The sequence below is a fragment of the Mytilus galloprovincialis genome, chromosome 13, assembly GCF_965363235.1.
Source record: "Mytilus galloprovincialis chromosome 13, xbMytGall1.hap1.1, whole genome shotgun sequence".
Taxonomy (NCBI): domain Eukaryota; kingdom Metazoa; phylum Mollusca; class Bivalvia; order Mytilida; family Mytilidae; genus Mytilus; species Mytilus galloprovincialis.
The window spans coordinates 68304432-68331758 of NC_134850.1; the positions used below are offsets into that span (position 1 = coordinate 68304432).

Below are 27327 nucleotides of genomic sequence, written 5' to 3' on the forward strand. Positions count from 1 at the left end.
CCTGTTAATTACACATAACTAAATATTCCATAATAAATAGATATCGGAACAGTTACCTGCTTTACTTTTGATAATTAATTAATATTTAAAAAAAAACGTGTAATGTAAACGAACATGGTTACCGTTTGTCGAAGTACAGGTAGCAGGTGTCTCTATCTCGACTATGACATGCAATGTGGATATTTTAATTAAAATCATCATATTAAGGAAAATCATAATGATGTTCGAATGTAACATGTTTTAGTCAATAACCAGATATTTGGAAAAATCAGATAACTGAACAGCAATATTATTTCTTAATATAAGAACAAATACTGATGATAATATACAAATTTATTAAAATTAGTACATTGATAGCTATTTTAACTAAATGAACTTAATTGGCAATGGAAAAAGCAAATAAACTTATATAATGAACAGCAATATTATTTTTTTATATAAAAACAAACACTGGTGATAATATACAATTTTATTAAAATTAGTCCATTTATAGCTACTTAAACTAAATGAACTTAATTGACAATAATATGATAAAATAAGCTTATATAGTTTAAAGATACGTAAAATATATAGAGGTACTTGTTAAAATCACAAAAATACTGAACTCCGCGAAAAATTCTTAAGAAAGTCTCAAATCAAAAGGCAAAATCCAAAGATCAAATACATCAAACAAATGTATAACAACTGTCATATTTCTGACTTGGAACGATTTGTCTCAGTCTAAACCATGCAAAATATGAAATATGGTCCAGAAGCAGTATCAGAGAAATTTCATGTTTGATATGTTCCAATAATCTACACATCAAGAGGATATAAAAAAACAATTTTTTTTTCATTTGTGTTCGTTCTATTTTTTGAAACAACTAATTTGCATAAAATGCACCTCGAGTCAATAAAAGATATCAATTCACCATAAATACATGCCTCTGTATGATAATCTTTTTACACTGAATACAGTGTTTAAACTTAAATAACGAAATATATCATTATAAAGGGGTTTATAATGAATGTTATTGATGCAACAGAAGTCCCCTCATGAAAAGTATTTTTTCCACACTATATATATAATTCCCGTGAAAATCCAGTGTTATTGAAAAGACATAATTTGCCATTTTTCAATAAAGAGTACTGTGAAGCGAGGATATTTTTTTGGTTGAAATTTTATCACATCTTTGACAGTTCGCCCACTGAAATATAATATAAAAAAATTACCGTTGGCAAATACTTTTTTCATATCAAATGATTCATTTAAAAAAGTGTGATTTTTCAAAAATTCAAATTTTCATGGATATCAAAATTTTTCATAATTACTCTTGTTAGTTTTATTTTTTACTTTCTTTTGCTTTAGTTGTTATTTTTAAATATCATTTACTCAAGAAACAAAATTATTTTATAGTAGGAAACCTTAATTTGCTATTTGTTAAGCATTTTTACCGTTTTTTTGGATGGAGTTATCTGCCCTTTTCCTTAAAATCTCCTGTGTGGAGGTCCATAAATTTAGGAGGGAATTACAGTCTGCCAGAAGACATCTATGGTTACATGGTAAACATCTCATTTTTTTCAAATTTAACCTGGTAAATCACTGTTTAATGCCAAATTATTCATGACTGTCACAATGCAAAGAAGATTTAAAACTGATTTTTAAGAATTATGACAGCAATCCAAGCAAGAGTGTGTGATTTTCACAAATTTTCAACTGTAACATGCAACAATTTGGACCCTTATGTACATATTTTTGAGTGTCAAAGAAGTACAGAAAGACATTTGATTGGACTTAAGTCCTCTGAAACAATTCCAGGGAAACCGTTTGAGAAGCTTGAATGTCCCGAATCTTTGTTGATTTTGTTCCGAAGTGGTATTTTTACACTTGACAAATTATCTTTGAACCTCAACATCTGTGAATCACATCGGGCAGAACTAGGTTTAAACTGGAGAAGAGGAAAAGTGCAATGTACATATCCAGATCACAATGATGGTAGTAAAGCCAAAGCAGACCGTGGTGCCAACCCAACTGTCTGTAAAGAGTTGTGGTTGAAGACCAGACAGATATTGCCAATTGGATCAGGTATGACTCTAGATTTCAACCATATAAACTGTTAATGTAAATTGAAGAATTCTAATCAATCTTTGTAGCCTTACCCTCAAATATGTCAATAAGATCTCTGTTTAATTTTTGTAGCATAGAAAAGGCTACATTTTTGTTTATTAATGTATGAATAAAACACTATTTCAATCCTGCCTCCCCCTTTTTTTATTCATGGAACAAACACTGCAGTCTTCCTGTTTGTCAAAAAGAGTGTAAAAAGATTACATGATTATAGAAAGCTACATTGTTTGGTTATTTAATTTAGAATTTGCCATCGATGTCAAATCACCAAATGCAATTTCAACCACAGATGTACAATGTACATTTTGTACATTAGAGAAATGTACATTAATATTGTACCAACATACATGTACATGAATATTGTACATGTATTTGTTAACCAGAATGTGTGTCCTGACTAAGTGACTCCATAAGACGTACCCCAATGTGCTATTAAATTTTAATGTTCTGTGAACCATGTCAGAAGTACACGATTTATGTAGGGTCAAATTTATCAGAATAAAAAATGTAAATTGTGTACTACATTTCATTTGTGGAACACTGTGTATATAGCTTTAAATGGTCCTGCATTTTGTATATGTACAAATGTACCCCAGAAGCAAAGAAACATTGAAAGCAAAAGCTACCTATTATAATCACTGTACAGAATAAAACAACTTCATAATTAGGTCCCTATTATTATTTGCAGTACAGTTTACATAAATTTCTATGTGTAAAATATATCTATTTTTAAATTCAATGCTCTTCAAGTTTGAATGTGATACCCCTATGTTGGAACTACAAAAAACTCAAATAAATAGTTAAAAGATTAACATGATAAATGTGTTCTTATCATTCAAGTTTGAACTCATCACATGCTTTGTTGATCAGGTACATGTAGCAAACTACATACATGTATATCTGATTCTGACATTTTGAAGAGAGAGAAAGCCAATTAAGAATCATAATCATCTCTTTAATAGTTATAGGCTTACTATAGTATTAGGAATGAATATCACCAAATTTAACTTGTCAGCAAATGTAGATACTATACCAAAAACCCACCTCTTTGTAGGTACATTGTACCTACATGTACAACAATTATGTATCAAATGATATTTATATACATACTAAACTTCAAACTACATTGTATCATCTATGTAAAACAATATTATATGTACATGTACTAAAAGAAAAATGTTAAGTTAAAGACCCAATAACATGAATAAGGGAAGGTCTGACACAAAAGCCAATCATAATAATGCCCCTCTTACATTGTAACACAGAGTCACAGACAGACACATTTTTATTAAAATATTAAAAAAAAAATGAATGGTTTTTATTTACATATATATCCGTCTGACTACAGCTATAAAGACTAGTACTTTTTCCAGACTATTTGGAAATAGAAATATATCTTTAAAATTGATATTGATATTCATGCATGTATATGTATGTTTAAGGTAGACTCAATAAGTATATATTGTTCTTGCTTATTCTATCTTTTATGTATTCCAAAAAAATTACAGGAAACTGTTTTGTGTAAATTGTGGGGGAGAAGGTCAGTTGAATCATGGGGACATTTTTTGTACATCATGTACATGTACATGTGTTCTTGTTCATTTATGGTTTCATTTAATCTTTGCAGAAATTTGTAAACAGTGTTCAACAAAACACAAGAAGACTGTGTCTAGCCATTTAGAAGTCAATTTCAAGGATGAATTAGGTAAAACTTATTTCGTTAGTTAATTAGTTATATCTACCCAAAAGACCAGAGCTTTAAATGCAGTAAAAATACACCAAAAAAATTAAGATTGATTTTGTAAAATTATAAATTCATTAAAAAGGGAGATTCATGTGAACTGCAGTTTTTAGATTTCTATTACAAACAATGAACCATTTTTACTTGTATCAATTTGGGAAATTGATCCTTGGTTTTAAGAAAATTTTGACATTTTGTTGAATATGATTGATGTACTTGTATATATACAATTTATAAGAATAACTTATTGAACTGTATATGACCATTACACTGATTACAGAACTACTAGATACAGGTTTATATATAAAAAAGATGTGGTATGAGTGCCAATGAAACAACTCTTCACAAGAGACCAAATGACACAAATTAACAACTGTAGGTCACTGTGGGGCCTTCAACAATGAGCAAAGCCCATACAGCTTAGTGAGCTATAAAAGGCCCTTAAATGACAATTCTAACGAGTTTACTAAATAGTTAGATTTCTATTTAGGTTTTAAAATTACTGGTAGGAAGACTATTTTATCTATTGCTCCATTAAATCTAGTTTTCTTTGTTTCAGTTCATTTGCAGAAGATCCTGCAGATATTGAATGGTGATGATGGACAGTTTTATGAGTTGAATAGAGAAGACTTAGGTAAAAACATTCTGTCCTATGTTTGTGGGTAAAAAAAAATTTGTTTACTATTTTACCAAAAGAATCAATATTGTACAATGGCACTAAGTCAATACAAAATTAGCAAAATTTGAGGCATCACACAAACTGTATAGTTTTTATCACTTTTAAACATGTTTTAAAAATATTGGTTATACAGATGCCTTATGTTATCCATTTGTAATATGTTTATTGTCCTTTCTTCATGGTTCAGCAATGCAATTACTGAATCAAAACCTATAGTTTTCTTAGGATTGTCATAGACAGGACATTTTATGGTTAACTATGTTTGTTTTTCTATCTCTCAACACTTTGTATGATAAATAAAACTTGATTAAAACCAATTATGATGTAATTTTACCATAAAATTGGATTTGAAAGAAGACATTTTTTTTTATAATTTTCTATTTATCTATTCCAATTCTAGTTATGAGACTTTCATTGTCAGATTTAAGTCCCAAATTTCACATGTTGTATAATATCCTGAATTATAAAAACAAATTTCTGTTGTTTATCCTTGCCAGAGAATAAGAATAAGAGCTTTGACTATGATATACATTGTAAATAAGAGGCATTATTAAATGTCATGCTCATGCAACCTGTATGTACATGTATCATGTGTACACTATGCTGAGATCAAGTTACTACAAACACTATATAATACAAACTTTTGTATAATGGAATTAAATAAATTTGGATACATATTTATTATATATTTGCACAAGAATTGGGATTTAAGTGTTAATCTTTTATTTCTCTATCCTTTTTTTTAGGGAAAGACAGTTGTTCAGATGATGTAATGGATACAGAAAGCAGTGAACCATTTTCATGTTACACTGGAGGTAATAAGTAAATAGAATAAGTAATATAACCTCCATAAATAAACATGATAAATGCAGGCAGTAAATAGTATCAATGACATTTCTAAATGTACTATTTCATCTCATTAGTGTAAATCAAAAAGAATATGTCCATAGTACATGGATGCCTGATTCCCACTATCATTATCTATATTCAATGGATCATAAAATTGGGTTAAAAATCTAATTTTTCAATTTAACTAGAAAGAGCATATCATAGGGCACATGTGTACTAAGTTTCAAGTTGATTGGTCTTCAACTTTATCAAAAACTATCTTGACCAAAAAATTTAACCTGAAACTCATTTGTGTCCAATGACCCTACCCTTGAACCAAGATGTCTACCATGGCTGCAAATAGTATATTGGGTAAGAAAATTTGGCAGCTTTTGGTTATTATCTTGAATTATATATAGAGGTAAACTGTAAACAGCAATAATGTACAGCTAAATAAGATCTAAAAATAAGTCACCATGAACAAAATGGTCATTCAGACTTATTAAGGAGTTATTACCCTTTATAGTCAATTTGTCATACTGAAAAACAAAATGCCACAATCATCTGTTTCAGACATCTTTTATTCGACAAGATCAAGAAATCCTTTTATTTTTCAATCTGAAGTTAGTACAAATGCCAAGGTTGACAACACTAGTTTTCATACATAACACATAAAAAAAAAGACTTATGACTAAGATCTGAGAGTATGTTTGTCTTTTAAGGCCCTTACCATAACAGAGGGGCATAATATTTAACCCTTGTCTGTATGTCTCAAAATTGCCTTTTGTTCTGTATCATTTGTTTGACTCAATCAAATGGTATGAAATTTATACACAATGTTCATTACCACAAAACAGAAATCAAGTTCAAGGTTGAACTTTTAATACCGATGTAGAGTATGCTTTTTCATACGACCGCAAAATTTGAAAAAAATTTCGTCGTATATTGCTATCACGTTGGCGTCGTCGTAGTCCGAATACTTTTAGTTTTCGCACTCTAACTTTAGTAAAATTGAATAGAAATATATGAAATTTTAACACAAGGTTTATGACCACAAAAGGAAGGCTGGGATTGATTTTGGGAGTTTTGATCCCCACATTTTAGGAATTAGGGGCCAAAAAGGGCCCAAATAAGCATGTCTTGTTTTTCGCACTATAACTTTAGTTTAAGTAAATAGAAATCTATGAAATTTTGACACAAGGTTAATAACCTCAAAAGGAAGGTTGGGATTGATTTTGGGAGTTTTGGTCCTAACAGTTGAGGAATTAGGGGCCAAAAAGGGGTTCAAATAAGCATTTTTCTTGGTTTTCGCACCATAACTTTAGTAAAAGTAAATAGAAATTTATGAAATTTAGACACAAGGTTTATGACCTCAAAAGAAAGGTTGGTATTGATTCTGGGAGGTTTGGTCCCAACAACAGTTTTGGAATAAGGGGCCCAAAGGGTCCAAAATTAAACTTTGTTTGATTTCATAAATAATTGTATAATTGGGGTTCTTTGATATGCCGAGTCTAACTGTGTACTTAGATTCTTAATTTTTGGTCCCGTTTTCAAATTGGTCTACATTAAGGTCCAAAAGGTCCAAAATTAAACTTAGCTTAATTTTGACAAAAATTAAAAATTTGGGGTTCTTTGATATGCTGAATCTAAAACTGTACTTAGATTTTTTATTATTGGCCCAGTTTTGAAGTTGGTCCAATGCTAAATACCACTAAACACAGAATAGTTTTGAATGTTGTTGGCGTCACTTTTACTGTTCTGAGTTACATGAGTTATGCCCCTTTACAAGTGGAAAAGTTGCAAAAATTATTTTTAAAATTAAACTTTGTTGAAGTTGAATTTTTAGGTTCTTTGATATGCTAATTCCAACCAGGTATTTAGAATTTGAATACTGAGCCCAAAGTTGTCCATATTCAGGTCTAAAGGGTCCAAAATCTAACTTTTGTTTGAATTCAACAAAAAATACAATTTGGGGTTGTTTGATCATGTTGATATGCTGAATTTAACTGGTATTTTTTATGAACCTTACTTTCATATTGGTTCAAATAAAGGTTCAAAATGTTCAAAATTCAACAAAAGTGAATTCTTTGGTTTGTTAAATATGCTGAATCGAAAAAATACTGCTAATATGAGATGGTAAAGTAATGATTTTTGCGGGCTTAAATTTACATTGATTTTTCCACTGGTTTTCCCTTTATGATAAATATTTTACTTTCAATGACAGTGAGGAATAAAATATCGGTATTAAGGGCAAACTCGTCAAAACTGTATGAATTAAAGCCCAATGAAGTTTTTCCATTTTAATGGGACAATTTATACAGCCATTCTTTTGGATCGGAACCCTAGGTGAAGGCAAATATTTGCCGTTCCAGTAAATAAACGCACTATTATATTGATGTGAAAGAACAGAGCAAAAAGAACTAGTCCCAAGTCAGGAGCCTGTAATTCAGTGGTTGTCGTTTGTTTATGTGTTACATATTTGTTTTTCGTTCATTTTTTACATAAATGAAGCCGTTGATTTTCTCGTTTGAATTGTTTTACATTGTCTTATTGGGGCCTTTTATAGCTGACTATGCGGTATGGGCTTTGCTCAATGTTGAAGGCCGTACAGTGACCTATAGTTGTTAATGTTTGTGTCATTTTGGTCTTTTGTAGATAGTTGTCTTATTGGCAATCATACCATATCTTCTTTTATATAGTGATATGGTTAAAATATTTATGATAACATACTTTTTTAAATAGATAGGTTTGAATAAATTTAAATGATAATTTTACCTAAATGTCAAAGACCTGATGTAAGAAATGAATAAGGTCTTCACTGAAATTTTATGTTATAGGTACTTCACAAGAAACATGCAGCCAGGATTGGTTAGAGGCACAGAGAACACCCAGGGAAAAACTTAATAAGGCAATGGAGATATTAAGCAGTACATTTCAACCATTACAAAGTCAACTTCAAAAGCCTTGGAACTCGATAAGTAATAGTATGCGGTCCTATTACTCAAAGAAAACCTTTGAATGTGTAGAAATTGTGTTGAGCATCATAGCTCCTAATCAAGAGTGTTTTCTTCTTGAAAGTATGTACAAGAAGTTCTCCAAGACTCAAGAAATGTGTGAAATTGATCAAACCACAAAAACAATTATCAATGCATACAACAATGTTACAGACAGTAGAACTCAAACTCAAATCTTGTCTTTAATTGTCAATAGCTTCACCAAGGCTGAGCTACAGAAACTGATTCCTGGTATATCTCTATTTAAGATAGATAGTGCACGTAAACATGCACTTGTTACGGGTCCTGGACATATTATTAATAAGCCAAAAGTTTATAGAATGAAGCTGACAAAGCCAAAACTCACTCACTTCATTGAATTTATAATGAATCCATTGTATTCAAGTGTTGTTGGATTTGGCCAAACCGTTCTGAAGTTGTCATCAAATGAAAAAATACCTATTCCGAAAGTTATCAGGAACTTGATACATGCAAGAATCATTTCAATATACCAAAGTTTCTGCAAAGAATATGATTTTGAAACCTTTAGCAGAGCATCTTTATACAGGATTCTTAAAGTATGTCATGCTTCGAAACAAAGAGCATTACAAGGTTTGGACAATATAACAGCAGCTGGTATGAACTCCATTGACATGCTATCAAAACTTGTTCAAAAACTGGAAACTTTTGGAATGAGCCAACCAGAATCTAAGTCTTTGACTGACATTATACAGTTGATTAACCAGTTCCTAAAGTATGAGTATAAAAGTCATTTGAACAGACTTGATGGCTGTACAGATCATTGCACAACAATGGCATTGAGTGACCCGACAGAACCAAAATTCTCAGCATCCTGCAACCATAACCATGAAAGGCAATGTGAGAAATGTGCAATGGTTGAAAGTTGTTTAGATATGATTAATGAAAAAATTAACCAGATTGAAATCCCAACAACCATCCTTGAAGAGATGAAATTCGAGATGGAAATGGCTGAAAAGCACTTGATGGAATGGAAGAAACATCTTTTAAGAACTGTACATCAGGAGAGTGCTAGAAGGAACATACTTAAATCCTTAACAACTAAACAAGCATTGGTTATAATGGACTGGGCAATGAAATTCTTACCGTTCCAATATAGAGAAACACAATCTGAATTCTTTGAGAAGAAGGGGTTCAGCTGGCACATATCATGTGTTATTACTACATCTAAAGAAAATGAGTTGGATCTGCAATGCTACATTCATATTTTGGAGAATGGAACCCAAGGATGGTTTTCAGTGGCAAATATTCTTGTCAACTTACTCGATCAACTCAAGACTGTCAATCCTGAAATAGATGAGCTATTCCTCAAGAGTGACAATGCAGCGTGCTACCACTGCACTAACTTACTTTCATTTATTCAACAAAACAATGCCATATTTCCTATTCTGATTAAGGAGTATAACTTTTCTGAGGCACAGTCAGGAAAAGATCTATGTGATAGCAAAACTGGTACGTCTCGTCTTCACATTTACAAATATGCAAATGATGGCCATAACGTTGTCAGCTCAGCAGATATGAAGATAGCGTTAGACAGCCATTGTGGAATTAGGGGAACTCAAGTCAGCATTATTTCGGTGAACCAAGATGATGAGCCTCATGCAAAAGTTAAAATACCAGGTAAATATTTACGTATTATTTTTGGGATTTTTGCAGTTTGACACATATATGTATAATGAAAATAGAATTTTTTAACTGTTCCCTTTTCTCTATATACCTGAGATAGCTAGCTACAAAATTTTTTTAAAAATATTCTTCATTGTAAATAAATTTTGCATGATTATCATGATTATGTGAAAATGATGATTTTTAATATACAAAATGTATATATATATATATGAAAATAAGGAGATGTGATCATCATGATCATGGTGATATGATTGCCAATGAGACAAACTATCCATTAAAGTTCAAATGCAGAAAATGTAAGGTAAGCAGTTACGAGGCAACTGTACAGTCTTCAACAATGAGAAAAATGTATATCTTATGGTTGGCGATAAGAGGCCCTGACATCATGATATTTGAGAATTTTCTTTAAAAATACAACACTAAGAGAAAAATTGAAACTTGTGTTTGTGTAAAGATACTGATGTCTTTTAATTTAGACATGTTGGATAATATATTTGATGTTTATGATCAAGTATCTGTATTTTTGATAGGTATTAGCATGCTGAATAACTTTACATTTGGAGGTGAAGCCATCACAGCAAGAAAAGCATATGAAGTTGGTGAAGGGTTGATGATTAAGACAAGTACAGATCCACATCTATCAATGGAATGTGTTTACAAAATGAAGGTAACTTTTGCGCTTGTCATGCTTGTGAACAGCTATCTAAAAGTTAAAAAAAATGTCTGGGCTTGTATCATATAAACTAACAATCATTTTCACAAAATTGTCTAGATTCAGGCCAAGAAAAAAAATTTTAGTTTCTGGTAACCCGACTGACCCAGTTTTCTAGCCCCGAACATAATTTTTTTATTGGATCTTCAAAAAAAAATGGATATCAACCGACCCTGTTTTTTGACACAGGCTTCTGTCATGTCTGTTAATCGACATAATAATTTATCTAACTTGCTTCCACTGGCACAGAAAACCAGTAAAACATTTTATCAATGTCATAAGGTATTCCAAATAGGTGAAAATCCACGAAATTTGCACAGCAGGTGCTTCAAAAACATTGCAAATGGACGACTTCCGGTATTGAAACTTATTACGGATTCAGACTTGGGAAAACCATGACAATTTTCCAAATTTCGTTGACAATGTAAAAAAAAAATCAAAAAAATCTTACCTTCCAACCCTATTTTTCAAAGTGATGTTACTGGAAACACAGATTCTAATGCAATTATTTTGTATCAAGGATTCTGATTGGATGACAGTTAGCGTACAATTCTCTATCTCCTTGTCTGTAACTAAGGAAGCCGACATTTTGAATTGCTGAATGTATTGACATGTAATTTCTACAATAATAAGCAAAACAACTCACATGTTGCACCTAAAAATCTTCTTTTTTTCAAACTTTATTACATTCTGAAGCGGCACAGAAGCCAGAAAACGCCCGGTGTTTATGTTTGACGCCGGAAGCATACCTATGACGTCACCTAGTGTAGGGACCAAAGAAGATAACATCTTTTCGCGGAATTTTCTTTAATGAAGATTTTACACTGAAATAATGATTGAAATTTAATTGTGAACTTGTTTTGCATTAGAATAGAGATAACTGTATTGTATTTGAAGCTTTTGCGGACGTCCATCGGTAGTTTTACTGTCGCAAATACCCGTTTACCTGTCTCCGCTCCGCGTCGCCAGGTAAACTAAATTTGCGACAGTAAAACTACCGATGGACGTCCTTAAAGCTTCAAATACAATACAGTTATCTCTTAATTAATTTTTTTTAGGCCTCATGCATGCAATATTTGTAGTTTTGAAAAATGATAATTTTAAAAATAGCATTAGAAAAAGTAATGATAAATATTTATTTGTATATTGAAAATATGAACAATTTAATCAAATATTTAACAATGAGTTATACATGTGTTCTAGCTGACTATAATACATTTAGGATTATTAAAAAATGACAACTTCACCATGAAGTTTTGAGACAAATAATTTACATTAAATTGAATTCACATGGGTTAATGTGTATTTCATCTCAATAGGTAATTTCTGAAATTTTTGGTTGTTGTCGAACAGTTTTATTTAATATTCAAAATTCATTGCAGGAGTTTTCTATCTATGTTGTGTTATAATCGTCGTCGGTCTTTGTTTAATACAAATAGTAAGAATTCTATTTATTTCTTTTCAGGTGGTTCAGCCATTCCCTGGGCCTAATGAGCAGCCAGCAAAAGGAACTGTAACGATTCCAATAACAAGAAATGATACTGATGGAATTGATAATACTTGTAATAATGAAGAACAAAGACCTATAGAACCAGTTGCTGATGTAAATAGTAATGAGAGTGAATATAACATGCCATATTTTTGTTGTCCTGATGATTCATGTGACAAAGTATTTGCCAAATCCTGCAATCTTGAAATGCATTTAACTATTGGCAACCACAACTACAGAACGAACCCAGTTTCATGTCTTGACACTGCTGTTCAAATATATGCTGGTCAGTGTGAGTCAGTTTTATCATATAATGAAACACTTGTCCATTGTACAAGTGAAGATCAGCACAACATTAATATGGGCGAGATAAACGAGAAAGGAGGCTGGGCATTAAAAGGAAAAAGGCTAACAGCAAGATTCTCAGAAAATGTTAAAAAATATTTGCAAAATATCTGTATTTCGTGTGAAAAAACTGGTACTCGACCAAATTACTATCAATTATCGGAAGAACTTCGTAAAGTAACTGATGAAAATGGGCAAAAGATGTTTGTGAAAAAAGAGTGGTTAACTCCATCGCAAATAAGGGGATATGTTGCTCAATTCATTTCAAAATCAAGAGCAAACATAACTGCATCAAAGGTCCCAAGAGTTGAACTGTGTGAGGTTTCTGTTGATGAGGATGAAAAACTTTCAGCTATTGTTAACATGTTAGATGTAAATGAGTTAAATTCAGATGTTTCTTCTATTGTCACTGACGTTTTTTCTTCTGTAGGCATATAAGATTTTGTATTTTTTAAACTGTTATTTAGGTAATAGTTGTATTGATTTATTTCTTGAAATTTGAAAATTTTGTTCAAGACTAGGGATGTCAACTTGGTTATAAAAAACAGAATGTTTCATAACCAATATTGCTAATATTTAGAAAAAGTAATGAATAGAGAAGATTGCAGAAATGTCTACATTTTGTTGATATTATTTATTACTTATTAAACATGTTAAAGTAATTTACCACTTCTAAGTTCTATGACTTTGTGGTTTTAAAATTCATATTTGCTAGTCAATATATATATATATACAGTATGAGCTGTCCTAAAAATATTTTCATAGCAAAGAGGATGAGCAAATAATGCATTTGTGAACATTCTATTTAAGATTTGTAGATGAACATTTCATATCCTTGTGTGTATATGCAACAATATATGTATAGAATGTTCATCATTGTTCATTGAGATATCTTGTTAATCTAATGGCATTTCAGCCTAAAAAATTCCACCCTATTGTTACCTTTGGTTTTTTTTCTCCAAATTATGTGTCTTGAAGGTGGTGGCATATGCTGAATCCAGACTTGCATTATTTTTCTGTTTTGGCCAGTGCTATATAATGATCCAAATCAATAATTTGATCGTGGTGTGAACAAATTTATCAGTAAAAATTTTCTCAGAAACTAGGAGGCAAGGCAAGCTTTAGTGTGCAAGCTTTTTCAGATTAACAAATGTACCTACTGAATACTAAGGAATATAAACAACACATTTCTTCAATGAAAGACTCTTAGTTTCCAAATAGCTAATGTAAACCATTTTACAAATGTATGGAATGTGTATCGTTCATGTTTTCTTATCTGATCCAGATTGTGTAACATTGCATATTCCATATTCCTTATTGCCTTTAATAAATGTGTTTTCTTTTATACTGTGTCATTTGTCATTTTGTTGCAACATAGTTTGCACATCTACTGTGTGGGTATATGCTGACACCTCTCTGCTTGTTTCCCAATAAAGTTTTTTTTCTCATTTTGTTTATGCATGTGTGTACTGAAATTTTGTAAGGTTCAACATTTGAATTTTTACAAAAGGTTTTGGCCTGTGAAATAAATGGCAGGTATATATGGATAGGAAGATGTGGTATGAGTGCCAATGAGACAACTCTCAATCCAAATAAAAAAAAAAGTTATAAAAGTAAATGTATTGTCAGCAGGAATGAACAGATAATCCAGTTTTTACCAGCTTATGGTGACTAAGGTATCTGAATCTAAATGACTTGTCTCAATGCAAGCTAAAAATTCATGTATAATAAAAGAGTGTTGACATTTTGACATTTTTCTCTTTGAAAATTCAATGAAATTAATATATTTTAGCTTTTTATGTAGATTATATAGAGAAAAACATATATTTTGGACAATAAACCTATATAAGCAGATAAATATCTAGTATAGAATGGTGTTTCATAAATAATTCCAGAATATAAAAGGTTTAAAGACCTTATTTTCTTGAAAAATTCAGAAAATAAAAGTTTGTCCAATAAATTCAATATTTTATTATCTCCCCTTTAATTGATTTTTTTTTCTTAAAAACTAAATACATGTACAAAATTCATTAAAAAATATTAAGCTAATAGCTGTTTAATGTTTCTAACAATTTCGTGATCTTACTTGAAAATTTTCTGTTATCAAGTGAAAAATATGCAAAAATTACCAAAATCCATAACTATGACTGAAAGAGGAATAAAATTCAAGCAGACAAATTCATTTGCCGACGACAATTTTTTTATATTTTGTAAATAATGCTATAGCAATAGTAAAGAGACCAAAATAAAAGGAAATAATTATCCTCGCTTTTCCTGGGAAGACTTTGAAAACCTGAATTTTTGCAAAATTTTCAAAAATTTGAAATTTGACCTTTTGGTGACCTTGCTGCACTTAAAAGGAAATTTGAGAGGTCAACAAAAGTATAATCATTAGTTTCATATTGGTTCATATTTATGATAAAGCCATACTAAAATGCCTACAAAATATTCATTGAATGTATTTTTAAGGTCCATTTTATCAAAAATTGCATGTTTTTAACCTTTAATCTTGATAGAAATTCTATTTTTAGAAACAGCCCGTTATAAGGTATATCCTTGAAAATTTTTGGAAATTTTTTTTTTCCTAAAATTATTATATGATAAGACCTTCCTTGCAACAGAATATTAAGATGATCTTGTAACCTTGCTTCTGGATCACTTTGCATGGATTTATGTGAGACAGGCACTTAATAATACAGTATTCTGCAACAGACCAAATGTTATAGAAATCAACATTTCTAGGTGACCGTACGGCCTTCAGGAATGAGTAAAACCCCATACGGCATAGTAATATATAAAAGGCCCCGAAATGTTAAACAGTTCAAACGAGAAAACTAACGGTCTAATCGATCTAGAAAATAATGAACGAAAAAACAGATATGACATACAACAGCAACTACCACTACAAAAAAAGCATCTTTTTGTTTGAAAAATAAAACAGCTAAATTCCAGACCTGGAAAAGGTATCTCCACACGGTTGTTGGGAAAAGGGAGTAGCCGTGAAAGACCCTCCTTCAGCTCTTTGAACGTAACTTCTACTTTCAATCACACATTTTCCTTTAAGACATAACTTTAAACTGTTGTTTCCAAAAAAAGTATGATAAAAAAAATACTGAACTACATGGAGTATTAAAAACGAAAAGTCTGTAGTCAAATGGCAAAATCAAAAGTACAAACATAAAAAAAAGTATCAAATGAATGGATAACAACTATCATATTCCTGAGTTGGTACAAACATTCTCTTGTGTAGTGACACCTGGGATTAAACATACCCCAGCTACACCCCTTCCACTTATGTGACAGCTAATTTTCTCTACATTAATAAATTTGCAGCAATGCATAAGTTTTAAAATTACTGAAAGACCGAACAAAGCTTTAGTTTCATTGTTCGGTCATTTATGTTTTTTTCGGATTTCTAGTTGTTTGCATTTAATTGACAGGGAGACGGATTTATATAAGTTTTTATATAAATCATTACCAAACTTAAACCGAGGTTAACACATCAACTATACGAAGACAACAACAAAACAACAGAAGCTTAAAACTACTAGAAAACCAAACTAAATAATGCGAGGTATTTGTTTGTCAATGAAGTTTACTCAAACTGCTAAACATATGTTATTCTCTAATATTTTTCGTCAATATCATTTAATTAAAAACTTGTTTTTTCATCTGATGAGTTAGGCTTTTTTCCACTGATTTTTATAGTTCGTTCTCATGTTGTACTATTATACCATTTCCAAGGTAAGAGAAGGGGTGGGATCCCGCTAACATGTTTAGCCCCGCGCATTATGTGTTTGTGTGCGTGTCCCAAGTCAGGATTCTGATAAATCGTATTTTTATCTAGACTTGTCCGTTTTTAAATTATTAGAAAAAGTAAGGTTTCAACTCCCTCTAGAAAATTACACTTAGATGGATTGGCTATCAGTGTATGGTCCTTGTTTTCATATAGTTCTTTTAAGGTTTCGTCCTTGCATTTTAATTATTCAACTTTGGGCGTTTCTGGTGAAGACAAATCTAGAAAACGCAATACATAAATTGTTGTTTATACAGCACTTGGTCAATACCACTGCTGTCGGGCAATCACACCCCAAAGGTACGTACGCTTAGTACTTCGATAATGACAGGATTTATAATTCAAATGTCTAAAATTATCCGTATATAAATAAAGAAATTATAAAGAGTCAAGGTTTTCACTCTATAAGGGAAAATTTTACCTCCAATATTTTTTGTCAACATTTAAAGGTGCATTTTTCCATACAGCTAGTATTTTTTTTTTGTTCTCATACAACCTTGGCTTTCATATATTCGACTTTGACATATTTAATAGTTTTCCGAAAAAATCTGAGTCATATGGTTTTGTTATTTCATAATCTAATCGATGTTTTGCTGTATCATAATCGAAACACAATCCACGAATCTCATATTTGTTTCAAATTTTTGGATGATAATTGAGACATATAATCAATTATATAAAATAAATTTTAATACATTATATCTACGAAAAATTTAAAATGGAAATAAGACAACAGCCCGACCGAAGAGCAGAAAACAGCCAAAATCGACCAATGGGTCTTAAACATAGCGAGAAATTCGTGCATCCTAAGGTGGGCACCAAATTAACTGAATGAAACATTGTATGCAAGTTCGGCAAAAAAAAGGACAATTCATTAATCCTCCAAAATAAATCAATGAACCAAACTAAAAACATACAAGACAGTCAAAGGTAAGATTTGGGACAGGTGCAACAATGCGGTGCGGTTAAACATGTGCTTATAGTTCGTGTACATTGGTTTATCTTTCGTTTAGTGTTGTTTTTAACCATGACATTGGTAGTTTGTTTTTCAGTTGAAATATTTCGTGTTTCTATTATAAATATCAAATTTAACTGAAGTACATATGTATTCAGCATAAACATGTTATTTCTTGTTACACAAATTAAACATATTTTCAACGCTTGATTCAACAATTTGTTGTTTTTAAACATTGAGCACTGATGCTTAATTGCCATTATCTAGTAAAAGAAGCATTTAGAGGTTTCTCTAAGCCTCAAAATTACTAGTTTAGCGACGTATACCCTACTTTTCAATTGAACTACAGAATAAACCTTCCGAATGCTTGTTCAGATATTTTTTATATTTAATTTCTTTATTTGTTTTTAAAAAATATTTAATCCTATATTCTGTGTCCTTGGAGTCTATGTGAAGACCTATGTATACAACCTTGCCTATTCCTTTGGGCATTTAAGGACAGGTGGTAAGATTTATAGGCAATCATACGACATGTTCTCATGATTGACAGAAATATTACTATACAATAGAGTCAAGTATTTTGGTATTCCCTTCTGAAAAAGTACGGATGTTCTGTAATCTTTATAGATAAACATATAAATAAACTGGTATGTATATATATATAAGTTGTTACATATACACATAATAAACGTTGTAATTGGTTTGTGCTGTCTGTTATACCATTTGTAATATATTTCATTAAAAGCAAATTCATGAAGGTTAAATGTGGTGTGTTTAATGTTCCTTAATGTCTGCAATTGTGTGCTTAATGTAGATCTGTGCATTCTCAAACAGTTCACATCTTATTTTAGATCGTAAAATATAGCCGTGCATGTTGTGTGTTTTTGATCTTCCGATGTTCCTTTTTTCAGTGGCTGTCTAAATAATTTAAGAAACGTGTTATATCGTCGTAGAAATGATCTTTTGAGTGCACTGTATACTGCCGTTCTTATATCATGTTATGCATACAGCAATTTTAGACTTGAAACTGATGCTATCATGGTGTGAATATTTGTTAAATATATATATACTACCAACTGCATTGCTTACATACAAATGTTTAACATAAGGTGCATGTTGATGATTTAATATGAGACGAAACGCGCGTTAGTCTTACAAAAGTGTAATTCTGACATCTATGATTAAGTTAAAAGCTATCTAATACACTATTTTTGTTGGGGTCTTGTAAGAATTATTTCTATGTTTGAATTTATAGTCAGTTAATGTATATGTCGGGAAATTTCTTTTACATAGTTTTCTGCTGAATACCAATTTTCACATTAACCTAAAATGTCTTCTTTGGTTGTGTATCCTATTTTGTTAATACAATGGACATTTAAGCATCCCCTATAAAGGAGGACGGTACACAATGTAGCTAGGTGTTATACACAGAACATAGAAAGTACGGTTAACATGCAAATATTTAATAAAACTAATTTAAAAGCAACATATTTTAAAAATATGATAGAAGTATGCAATAGATAACAAGTTGATCTTGTTAATTATGTAAAAATTATTTCCTTTCTATAATTTTCAACCATTCGAACATTGTAATAGTCTTACTCATTAGATAAATGGGGTTTTGAAGTTAAAACTGAACATAACAATCACTGATAAAATCTTAATCGGCAATGTATGATTTATTAAATAGATTCTATTTTTAATTTTGACAGACGACCATCAGACTTTTACAGGCCTATTTTCTTTGAAACAGAACATATGTTAACTGTTACTTTAACATTGAAATAGGATAAGAAGATGCCTAATTATTACCAATGATATAATCCTGTACCAGAATGTAACTTACATAGATATTAGCAGTAGTATACTAGCTACTTTTATGGTTGTCAACAATGAGTAATGTTTTTAAGACTATTAACCGGGTTTATAATAACATGTGCAACATGACGGATGCCACATAAGAAGCAGAATCTTCTGGAGCACATGAGATCATCCCCAGTGTTTGGTTGGGTTCGTGTTGCTTAGTCTTTCGTTTTCTATGTTATGTTTTGTGTTCTATTATTTGTCTCTCGATCTTATTTGTTAGCAATGGCTTTGTCACTTTATTTTGACCTATGACTTTTACTGTCCTACAGATATGAGAGGATGTGGAATGAGTATCAATGAAACAACTCTTCATTCGAGTCAGAATCTGTAAGTTAGCCATAAAAGTACAGCCTTGACTCACATCGATACTTGATTTAATCCTTGATGTAATTGTTTAAAAATGAGCCACACAACAAATACACTTGAGCTGCAAATGTTGGAAAGTCTTTCTGCAGTTTTTCTTTATTAAAATCATTACACTGTAACGACCGCAATCCATCAATATATAACAGCTGGAAACCACATTTATTAATCTGGAAACATACAAATTACATGTTGATTGTAATATAGCAGAGATATTGTCGTAGGTATTACTAATCAATCGTACTGTGATGGACAGTCTGATGAGTGGGAATGTTTTAAGTACATTTTATACCTAATATACACAGGCTTTAAGTACTAATAATGTCATAAAAGTATCGATATGCTTAGAAGTAAATATTCATTACTCTCACTTTGAAATGTAAAGTGTTTTGCTTTGACAACTTCAAGCATTCATTTCCACCAGTTTTATTATTTTTGACCACTCGAATCAAACGGAATCACGCCAAGTTAAAGTAGAAAGCGCGTTTATTTTTGTCCTAAATTGTATGTTGTGTTCCTTTCCCCTCTGAAGTCTGTCTTCTTTTAAACAATATATAATTGAATATTCAATTATTGGCTTGTCAAAATACTCTTAAAGAGTCCACGCTCGAATTGATGGTCCCTGTTAAAATTTACTTATCACTCGGGACAGTTTATTGTTGTAAAATTTATATCACATCAAATATATCTGTAATAATGTCATTCATAATGAGTGTTTATATGTTATCTAATGATAATGATTGCTAAAATATTACTTTGAAAATGTCAAACATAATCTGTTATTGAACTCATTTAGAGAATTGACACACCATTTACAGTTTGTTGTCTTTTGATTTGATGTGTAATATGCTTTGTAAACTGAAAAAAAACAACGATTGTTAAAGAGAAGTTGAAGTTAAAATATTCTTCGTCGAAAATTTTACATCCAAATACCAACTACCTTAATTTTATCTTAAAGTTATTTAATTCTTCTTTAATAAAATTGAGAATGGAAATGGGGAATGTGTCAAAAAGACAACAACCCGACCATAGAGCAGACAACAGCAGAAGGTCACCAACAGGTCTTCAATGCAAAGAGAAAGTCTTGCACCCGGGGGCGTCCTTCAGCTGGCCCCTTAACAAATATATACTAGTTCAGTGATAATGAACACCATACTAAACTCCAAATTGTACACAAGAACCTAAAAGTTAAAATAATACAAGACTAACAAAGGCCAGAGGCTCCTGAATTGAGACAGGTATTAAAACTGGTATTAAAAACTGTATTTGATTTTTTTTACACGGACACATGTTAAAGACGTGATCAAAATCATCTTCTTGTATACAGAATCTACAAAGAAGCACCTAAAAGAATTTTGGTGGTGTTCGTGTTGCTTCGTCCTTAGTTTTTTATGCTTTGTATTGTGTAATATCAATTGCCTGTTTGTCTTTTTCTTTGTAAGCAATGGCGTTGTCAGTTTTTTTATTTCGATCTATGAGTTTTACTGTACCTCAGGAATACAAGTTTTCACCCGACTTATCATTTCTACGTTGGTAGAAAATGTTTTAGAAATGTCCATCTAGAAATTAAAGGTTTTTTTTTAATTTCTGAATAAAATTTATATTTGTCCTACCACTTTACACCCTCTTCGTTTGAAATTAGGTGGATAGGTGGCTCATTGACTGTCATACCACATCTCCTTACTTTCATATGTACTAAGAGAAAATTCAGCAAGTGAAATCATTTGTTTTGTACGTATCAAATGAATTTGTTTCTTTTTCTTTATCAAGATAAAAATAAATGGGACGAGTTCTAAATTGACGCAATAAATCACTGCAAATAAAAGGAAGCTTTTTTCATTGTTATACTTTTGTTTTGTTTTTAGTGCAAAAGAGACTAGACATACTTATTTTCTATCCATATAGATGTAGAGATATAAGATTATACCTTTAGGCAGCATTCGAGACGATTGCTGTTGACGTGATAGAATGTACTAGACGAACTAAAATACTAAGAGTTTCATTACGCCAATTTTCAAGAACTTGTTATTCAAGCAATGACATACAATGGGCCATCATCTGGCAAAAAAGATAGTTTCTAGAAATAACCTGTACAATTCAAGGTATAAAATTATTTTTAAAATTATTTCATGGGTTAAAAAATATTTAATATATGATTAAAAACAGTTTGAGTTTTAATAATTTCATTTGTAAAGCTTATAGATTCAGATGAACAATTTCTGTTTGATTAAAGAAATAGCTGGTTTTTTTTTAAACGTGTTGTTATGAACATGAAACTGGAATAACGATTAGATTAAACTTTATGGTACCTGATAATAGGAGATAACAACTATCATTAACGTTTTAATCAAACTGTGCCATAGCTTTTATAGCAACACGTGTTACTCCTACTGTGATAATCTACATTTGTATGAGAGTCTGTGATCAATAACTTATATTTCACACAACAAAGTAAACGTTTACGTGATAATCCCATCAGGAAATTACAACTTAATAGTGCATTTATCAATCTAAAACATAAATACATGTTGATCGTAATATTACAGACAGGCATTCCGCGATATTTCCAATTAATGATACTGTGAAGGAGTATACAACTGGTGTTTACGTTTTAATAACGTTAAGTAGCTTATATATGGAGGTTTGAGGTTGCACTTTGTAAATGCAGCTGTTTCTCAAACCACACCTCTTTTTGGGAGATTAGGAATATTCAAAGCAAATTAATTTTGTTTACATACTGATTCCCAGTTATGCTCTCTGTGTTCCATCTCATAGAGACATAACTTGGGAATGTTACCAGTAAATATACATGTGCATATTGTTTACTTCAATTCTAGGATAAGGGTTTTTTAAAACTTCATAGTAAAAGTGGTACAGTTTAAGTCGTAAAAAGAGTTCCTATGGGAAATTACATTGTCAATATTTACAGAAATGCAACCTATATGCACTGGTAAAGTTCAGTGTCATAAAACTATATTTGCACTGTAGTGAACTGCATTGAAGGATATATATTTATTACCTTCGCATGCATTTCCGAAGATGTTTATTATTTAGTACATTTTCCTTCGGTTTTGTCATGCTTATGTGCTACAAGCAATCTATTAAAAATTAACCTGTTAAAAGTTCAAGCAAATATTTTAATATTTAAGGAATGACTGTAATTTGTTTCTGTCTATAAAGAAATAACATAAAAAAAATGGTGCACTGAATAACGCGCGTAGCGGGTTATTTAACAGTGTGCACCACATTTTTTATGTTATTTCGAATAGACAGAAAAAATATTACAGTCCTTTCTTGTAATTTAATTCTAAATTCCATTTTAAACCGTAGAAAACCATGAAAAAAAACGTTGATGACGTCACGGTCACATGACTAAATTATGTCTGTGGGCTCATAACAAAATAACGTCAACCAATCAGAAGACGCGTTACATCCAAAATTAAATTATATTCTTATACCATCAAATTTATATATAAATGTATTTATATAGTAATTACACGTTATATAAGAATGCCTGATTTTTGAACGGTTGTTAGCCAGTGCATTTTTCGCATATTCTTAAATGGTATCCTCATTTCAAACGATATTTACCTGTTTATAACCACTGCCGGTAAATTTTCCTCAAATGCAATGGTATTTACCACTTTGAATATTTCTTTATATATACCTTCTCGAGCATGTTCCCGCCAAATGCTTTCGAATATCACGTTACATAAAGAGAGTGAACTAACCCGTATTAATACATGTATAATTTAAGCCGTTCTATGACAATATCCACTTATCCTCAAAATTATGCATAAACATGTTTATGAATTATAGCTTTCAAGCAAAAAAAAAAACATTATCTTAATATTCACAGAGAGTTAAATTTCAATTTGATTCAAATCTATTCGGTGTAATTAAACAGATATATCAGATTATAGAGGGATATTTGGAAACAATATCAGTCTTGGGATCGAATTTACCAGTTTTTCAAAGTGAAGTAATTTTACACTGCAATTTATTTCAAATATGAAAGCGGAGACTAATTTGTTTTGAGTAAAAAGTTATGTGATTGTTACCGAAATAACGAACTTCAAAAAATTAAAATTAACTTCATCTAAATATTTGAAGAAGATAAAAGCTGGTTTTGGTTTAAAATAAATTGGTGAAATCGATATTCCTGAAACGGTTTACCATTTTAAAACCGTGAACTGTTTTTCCTTGTATTTTATTATGAGTTTTTCTGTTATCTTCTATATATATCGTGTAAATAGAGTGTCACTTTGTAGTTTGTAGTTGATCATTGCGTACACGACACACCTTATATCTTGCATTTGTAATGTTAACCTGATAATTATAATTCTCTTAAATATTAATTTGGAAGACAAGTTAATGAAAACAATGAGCTGTAGTTCGATTAAGAAATAATCTGTTCCCATTAAAATGAGATAGATCGCCGAACATATAATAATAATTGACGAATTAGAAATAAAATTAAAACCCCATGTTTGCATGTTATGTCAAAGTATACATTATCTTGTATTAAAACTGACCAATGTACGTATGGGTTTTATATTTTAATTGACTATTGAGAGCCTTATTTATAATAAATAAAAAAAATGAATACAGTTTTCATTTTATGACATGTATGATCATATCAAGTTAAAATTGAGTATGGGAGAGAACGGATGTATTTAATTTTTATATCTCTAATGGAAACAATGCTGGATCCAAATGTAGACGTATAGACTACTGCGGATATATAATTAAAGAGTACTATTAGTTTATAGATTATTAAACAATAATAAAATAAGTAATGCAATGCAGACACAATTATTTTTGTCTCAATGACATGAAGAAATGTTTAATTGAAACCTCGGACTGTATCCTAGACGAATGTTTTAATCGTAATAGAATGTTCACGTCGAACCCTAAAGTTTAATTCAGTCAATACCAGAGAACTTTAATTTTGAAAGACGGAAACATAAATGTAGGCAACAAACAAAATCATAAGTGCATTTTCCGAAGTATCTAAAAATTTCCTACGACATTCATAAAATGTATCCCAAGTCACACTGATGTCAGGCAAAATATGATTTGTAGTTTTCCCGAAATGATTTTCCTTTTCAATATATATGAATGAATAAAGAAGACTAAGAAAACATTCGTATAACTTATAGCAACGGTTGTTTTTGATTTATAACAGTATGTGATTTGTACGAGTCACTATCATTACAATTGAAGGCATCAGTGGTTAGACGGTTTAAATAATTATCTACATTCATTTATAATCTGTTCGTATTGAGCTAGAATACATGCTCGTGAAAAAATGAGTTCTTCTCCGGTCATTATTATCGATGATTGCCAGACCCTGCCGAAATCCGGTAGTTCTTAGCAACCTTCCTAACAATAAAACTAGCCGCATAATGAAATCATGAAAAGTGTTAAACTAAAAAGTAGCTGCACCATGAAAAAATGAACAGTGCGGAACGGAGCTTTAAAACACAACAAACTAGTCCTTGATTAAAACGATTGTCCGGTTACGCTGCATCATTGTGATCAATAATCCTTTTTAACTTGTCGTGAAGCTGTCTTTGAATTCTAAAAAAAAGTAAATATCCTACTTTCCTCTTTTCATTAATCTCTTCAAACTGTTGTACATTGTATTTTTTTTTTTTTTGTTATTTGTGTTATCTTCAGAGTAAGACGGTACGATATTATAGCACAGTATATGAGTTTCAATTACCTGCAGTTAATTCTTATTGGATTTAAGAGTCTTTCCTGTTTACAATCAAATATATTTGTAACAACATTGTCATAGTTATGCATGTTATCACATGTCTACACGGATTCATTGCCGTATCTTATACGTGTGGTCTAATCTTTTATTTAAAGTCATAATACGATCTCCTTCTGTCAACCAAAACTAACAGTACAGGTGGAACAGGATTGTTATCCCTAATAACAATGCTAATGCTAAAATTGTTGAAGTTTATACATTAGGTGGAATATATACCTTATGAAACGTTGACCAAATGAATACGTAACAACTTCTTGTTTGTTCTCATTATATACTTGTGTCTAAAAATCGTGATCTTATTAATCAAACGCACAAATTTTGGATCCTGCATCAGAGTAGATATGATAGAACATTGCGTAATGCATTATACGTGATTGACCGACTTTTTTATGGCTGACATGAAAAATAAGAAAAAAACGAGACAATTTAGAAAGTAAAAATTGTAATTTAGCGATTCATATTTTCAATTGATGAGGTCTGCATCGTTATATTTTATTAATAAGGAAACTAGACTAATGAAAGGGGGACAAAAGACGCTATTCGCACTGCCATCATTTTGATTGCTTTTGATTGATGAAATTGCGTGATGATAATTCTCGGTTTCGGTTAGTGCAGAACCATTTGTATTCAGATATAATATCGGTTATGGTGTGACCATATCATAGATATGGACGTAAGTTACGTTAACAATGTCTGGTTCCTCTAACATTGTCTAATGAAGCAATATCATGTTATAATATAAATCTTCATTATACAGAATGACATAAGGTGCATTTCAATTTCTGTTTGTATTATGGGTATCAAATGAACTTATTAGATTATGATATATGTATATTCGTAAAGATACATGTAAAACCATCATAAGTGGTTCTCATCTCAAGTTTCTTTACATGTAACTATCGTACCAATACAAGGATATTAGAAAAATATCAATGAGAAACAACAATAACAAGTAATTAAAAAACATAACATGAAAACATATAGTAAGCTTCTAAACGGAATATAAATATCTAAGTCGAGTATAGAGTATTCATTAAACATGCATAACGATTGTTTTTGCAATTAAGAATTTTTTGTATAGCATTCAGGCATTATTTTTTCAAATTTTCTCTTTATTTTTGTGTATTATTCAAGTGCCATATAAAATGCCTAGAACTTTCTTTTAAAAATCCGTTTATGAGTGACCTAAATACAGGTCCTATATATGAGATCAGAGCATCAAAATATGCGTGGAATTTTCTTGTTTTGGCTTTTCTGCAGTGACCTACGGTTGTTAACTTTCTCATTTGGTCTTTAGTGGAGAGTTGTTTTATTGGAAATCATACCACAGCGTCCAAGTCCTCTGCATATTATTAATTTTATCAAAATTACTTGTAGCGGTCAAAGCTTTACCCTTAAAAAGTTATCAAAGGTACCAGAAATATAATTTAGTACGACGGACGCGCGTTTCGTCTACACAAGACTCATCAGTGACGCTCATATCAAAAAAATTATAAAGACAAAAATTCTTTGAATGAGATATTTGACGTCATACGAAGTTAATCCTTACAAATTTTGCAAAACAAATTCTGTGCTTTCGTGATTTATCATTAGTATTGGCATAATCACGAATAAACTGTTTAAAACACTTGCACTCGTCAAAGAAATTACAATAATTTACCTTTTGAAAACCCTTCTATATTTTTGAATTAAAGAGACTTTAATTTTACCATACCCTTTTTAAATGATAACTCAATACAAATATAATTCTTTTTTCCTAGTATTCTGTACATTTCACAGACAAACAAGGCTTTTGTTTGTACATTTTGCTCTTCTGGTTATATTCATCAATAAGAAATAAATAAAGTGGAAACGGATGATGTATCAAAGAGACAACAATCTGACCAAAGATCAGAAAATAGTCCAATAACCAAAAGGTCTGTCTTAACATCGCGAGAAAAAACCGGCAGCCATAGGCGAGCTTCAGTTGCCCCCTAAACACAAATGTGTACTAGTTCAACGAT

The 27327-nt window shown here is 30.9% G+C and overlaps 1 protein-coding gene across 1 annotated transcript; it reads left to right on the forward strand.

The window, feature by feature from the left end:
- The first annotated feature begins 1544 nt into the window (after window positions 1-1544).
- On the forward strand, window positions 1545-13907 carry LOC143055862 (uncharacterized). Its single transcript, XM_076228914.1, has 7 exons — window positions 1545-2065; window positions 3735-3812; window positions 4408-4482; window positions 5274-5342; window positions 8193-10007; window positions 10547-10683; window positions 12194-13907. The coding sequence occupies exons 1-7, from the start codon at window positions 1651-1653 to the stop codon at window positions 12998-13000; spliced, it is 3396 nt and encodes a 1131-aa protein (XP_076085029.1). The 5' UTR covers window positions 1545-1650; the 3' UTR covers window positions 13001-13907.
- The last annotated feature ends 13420 nt before the right edge of the window (window positions 13908-27327 follow it).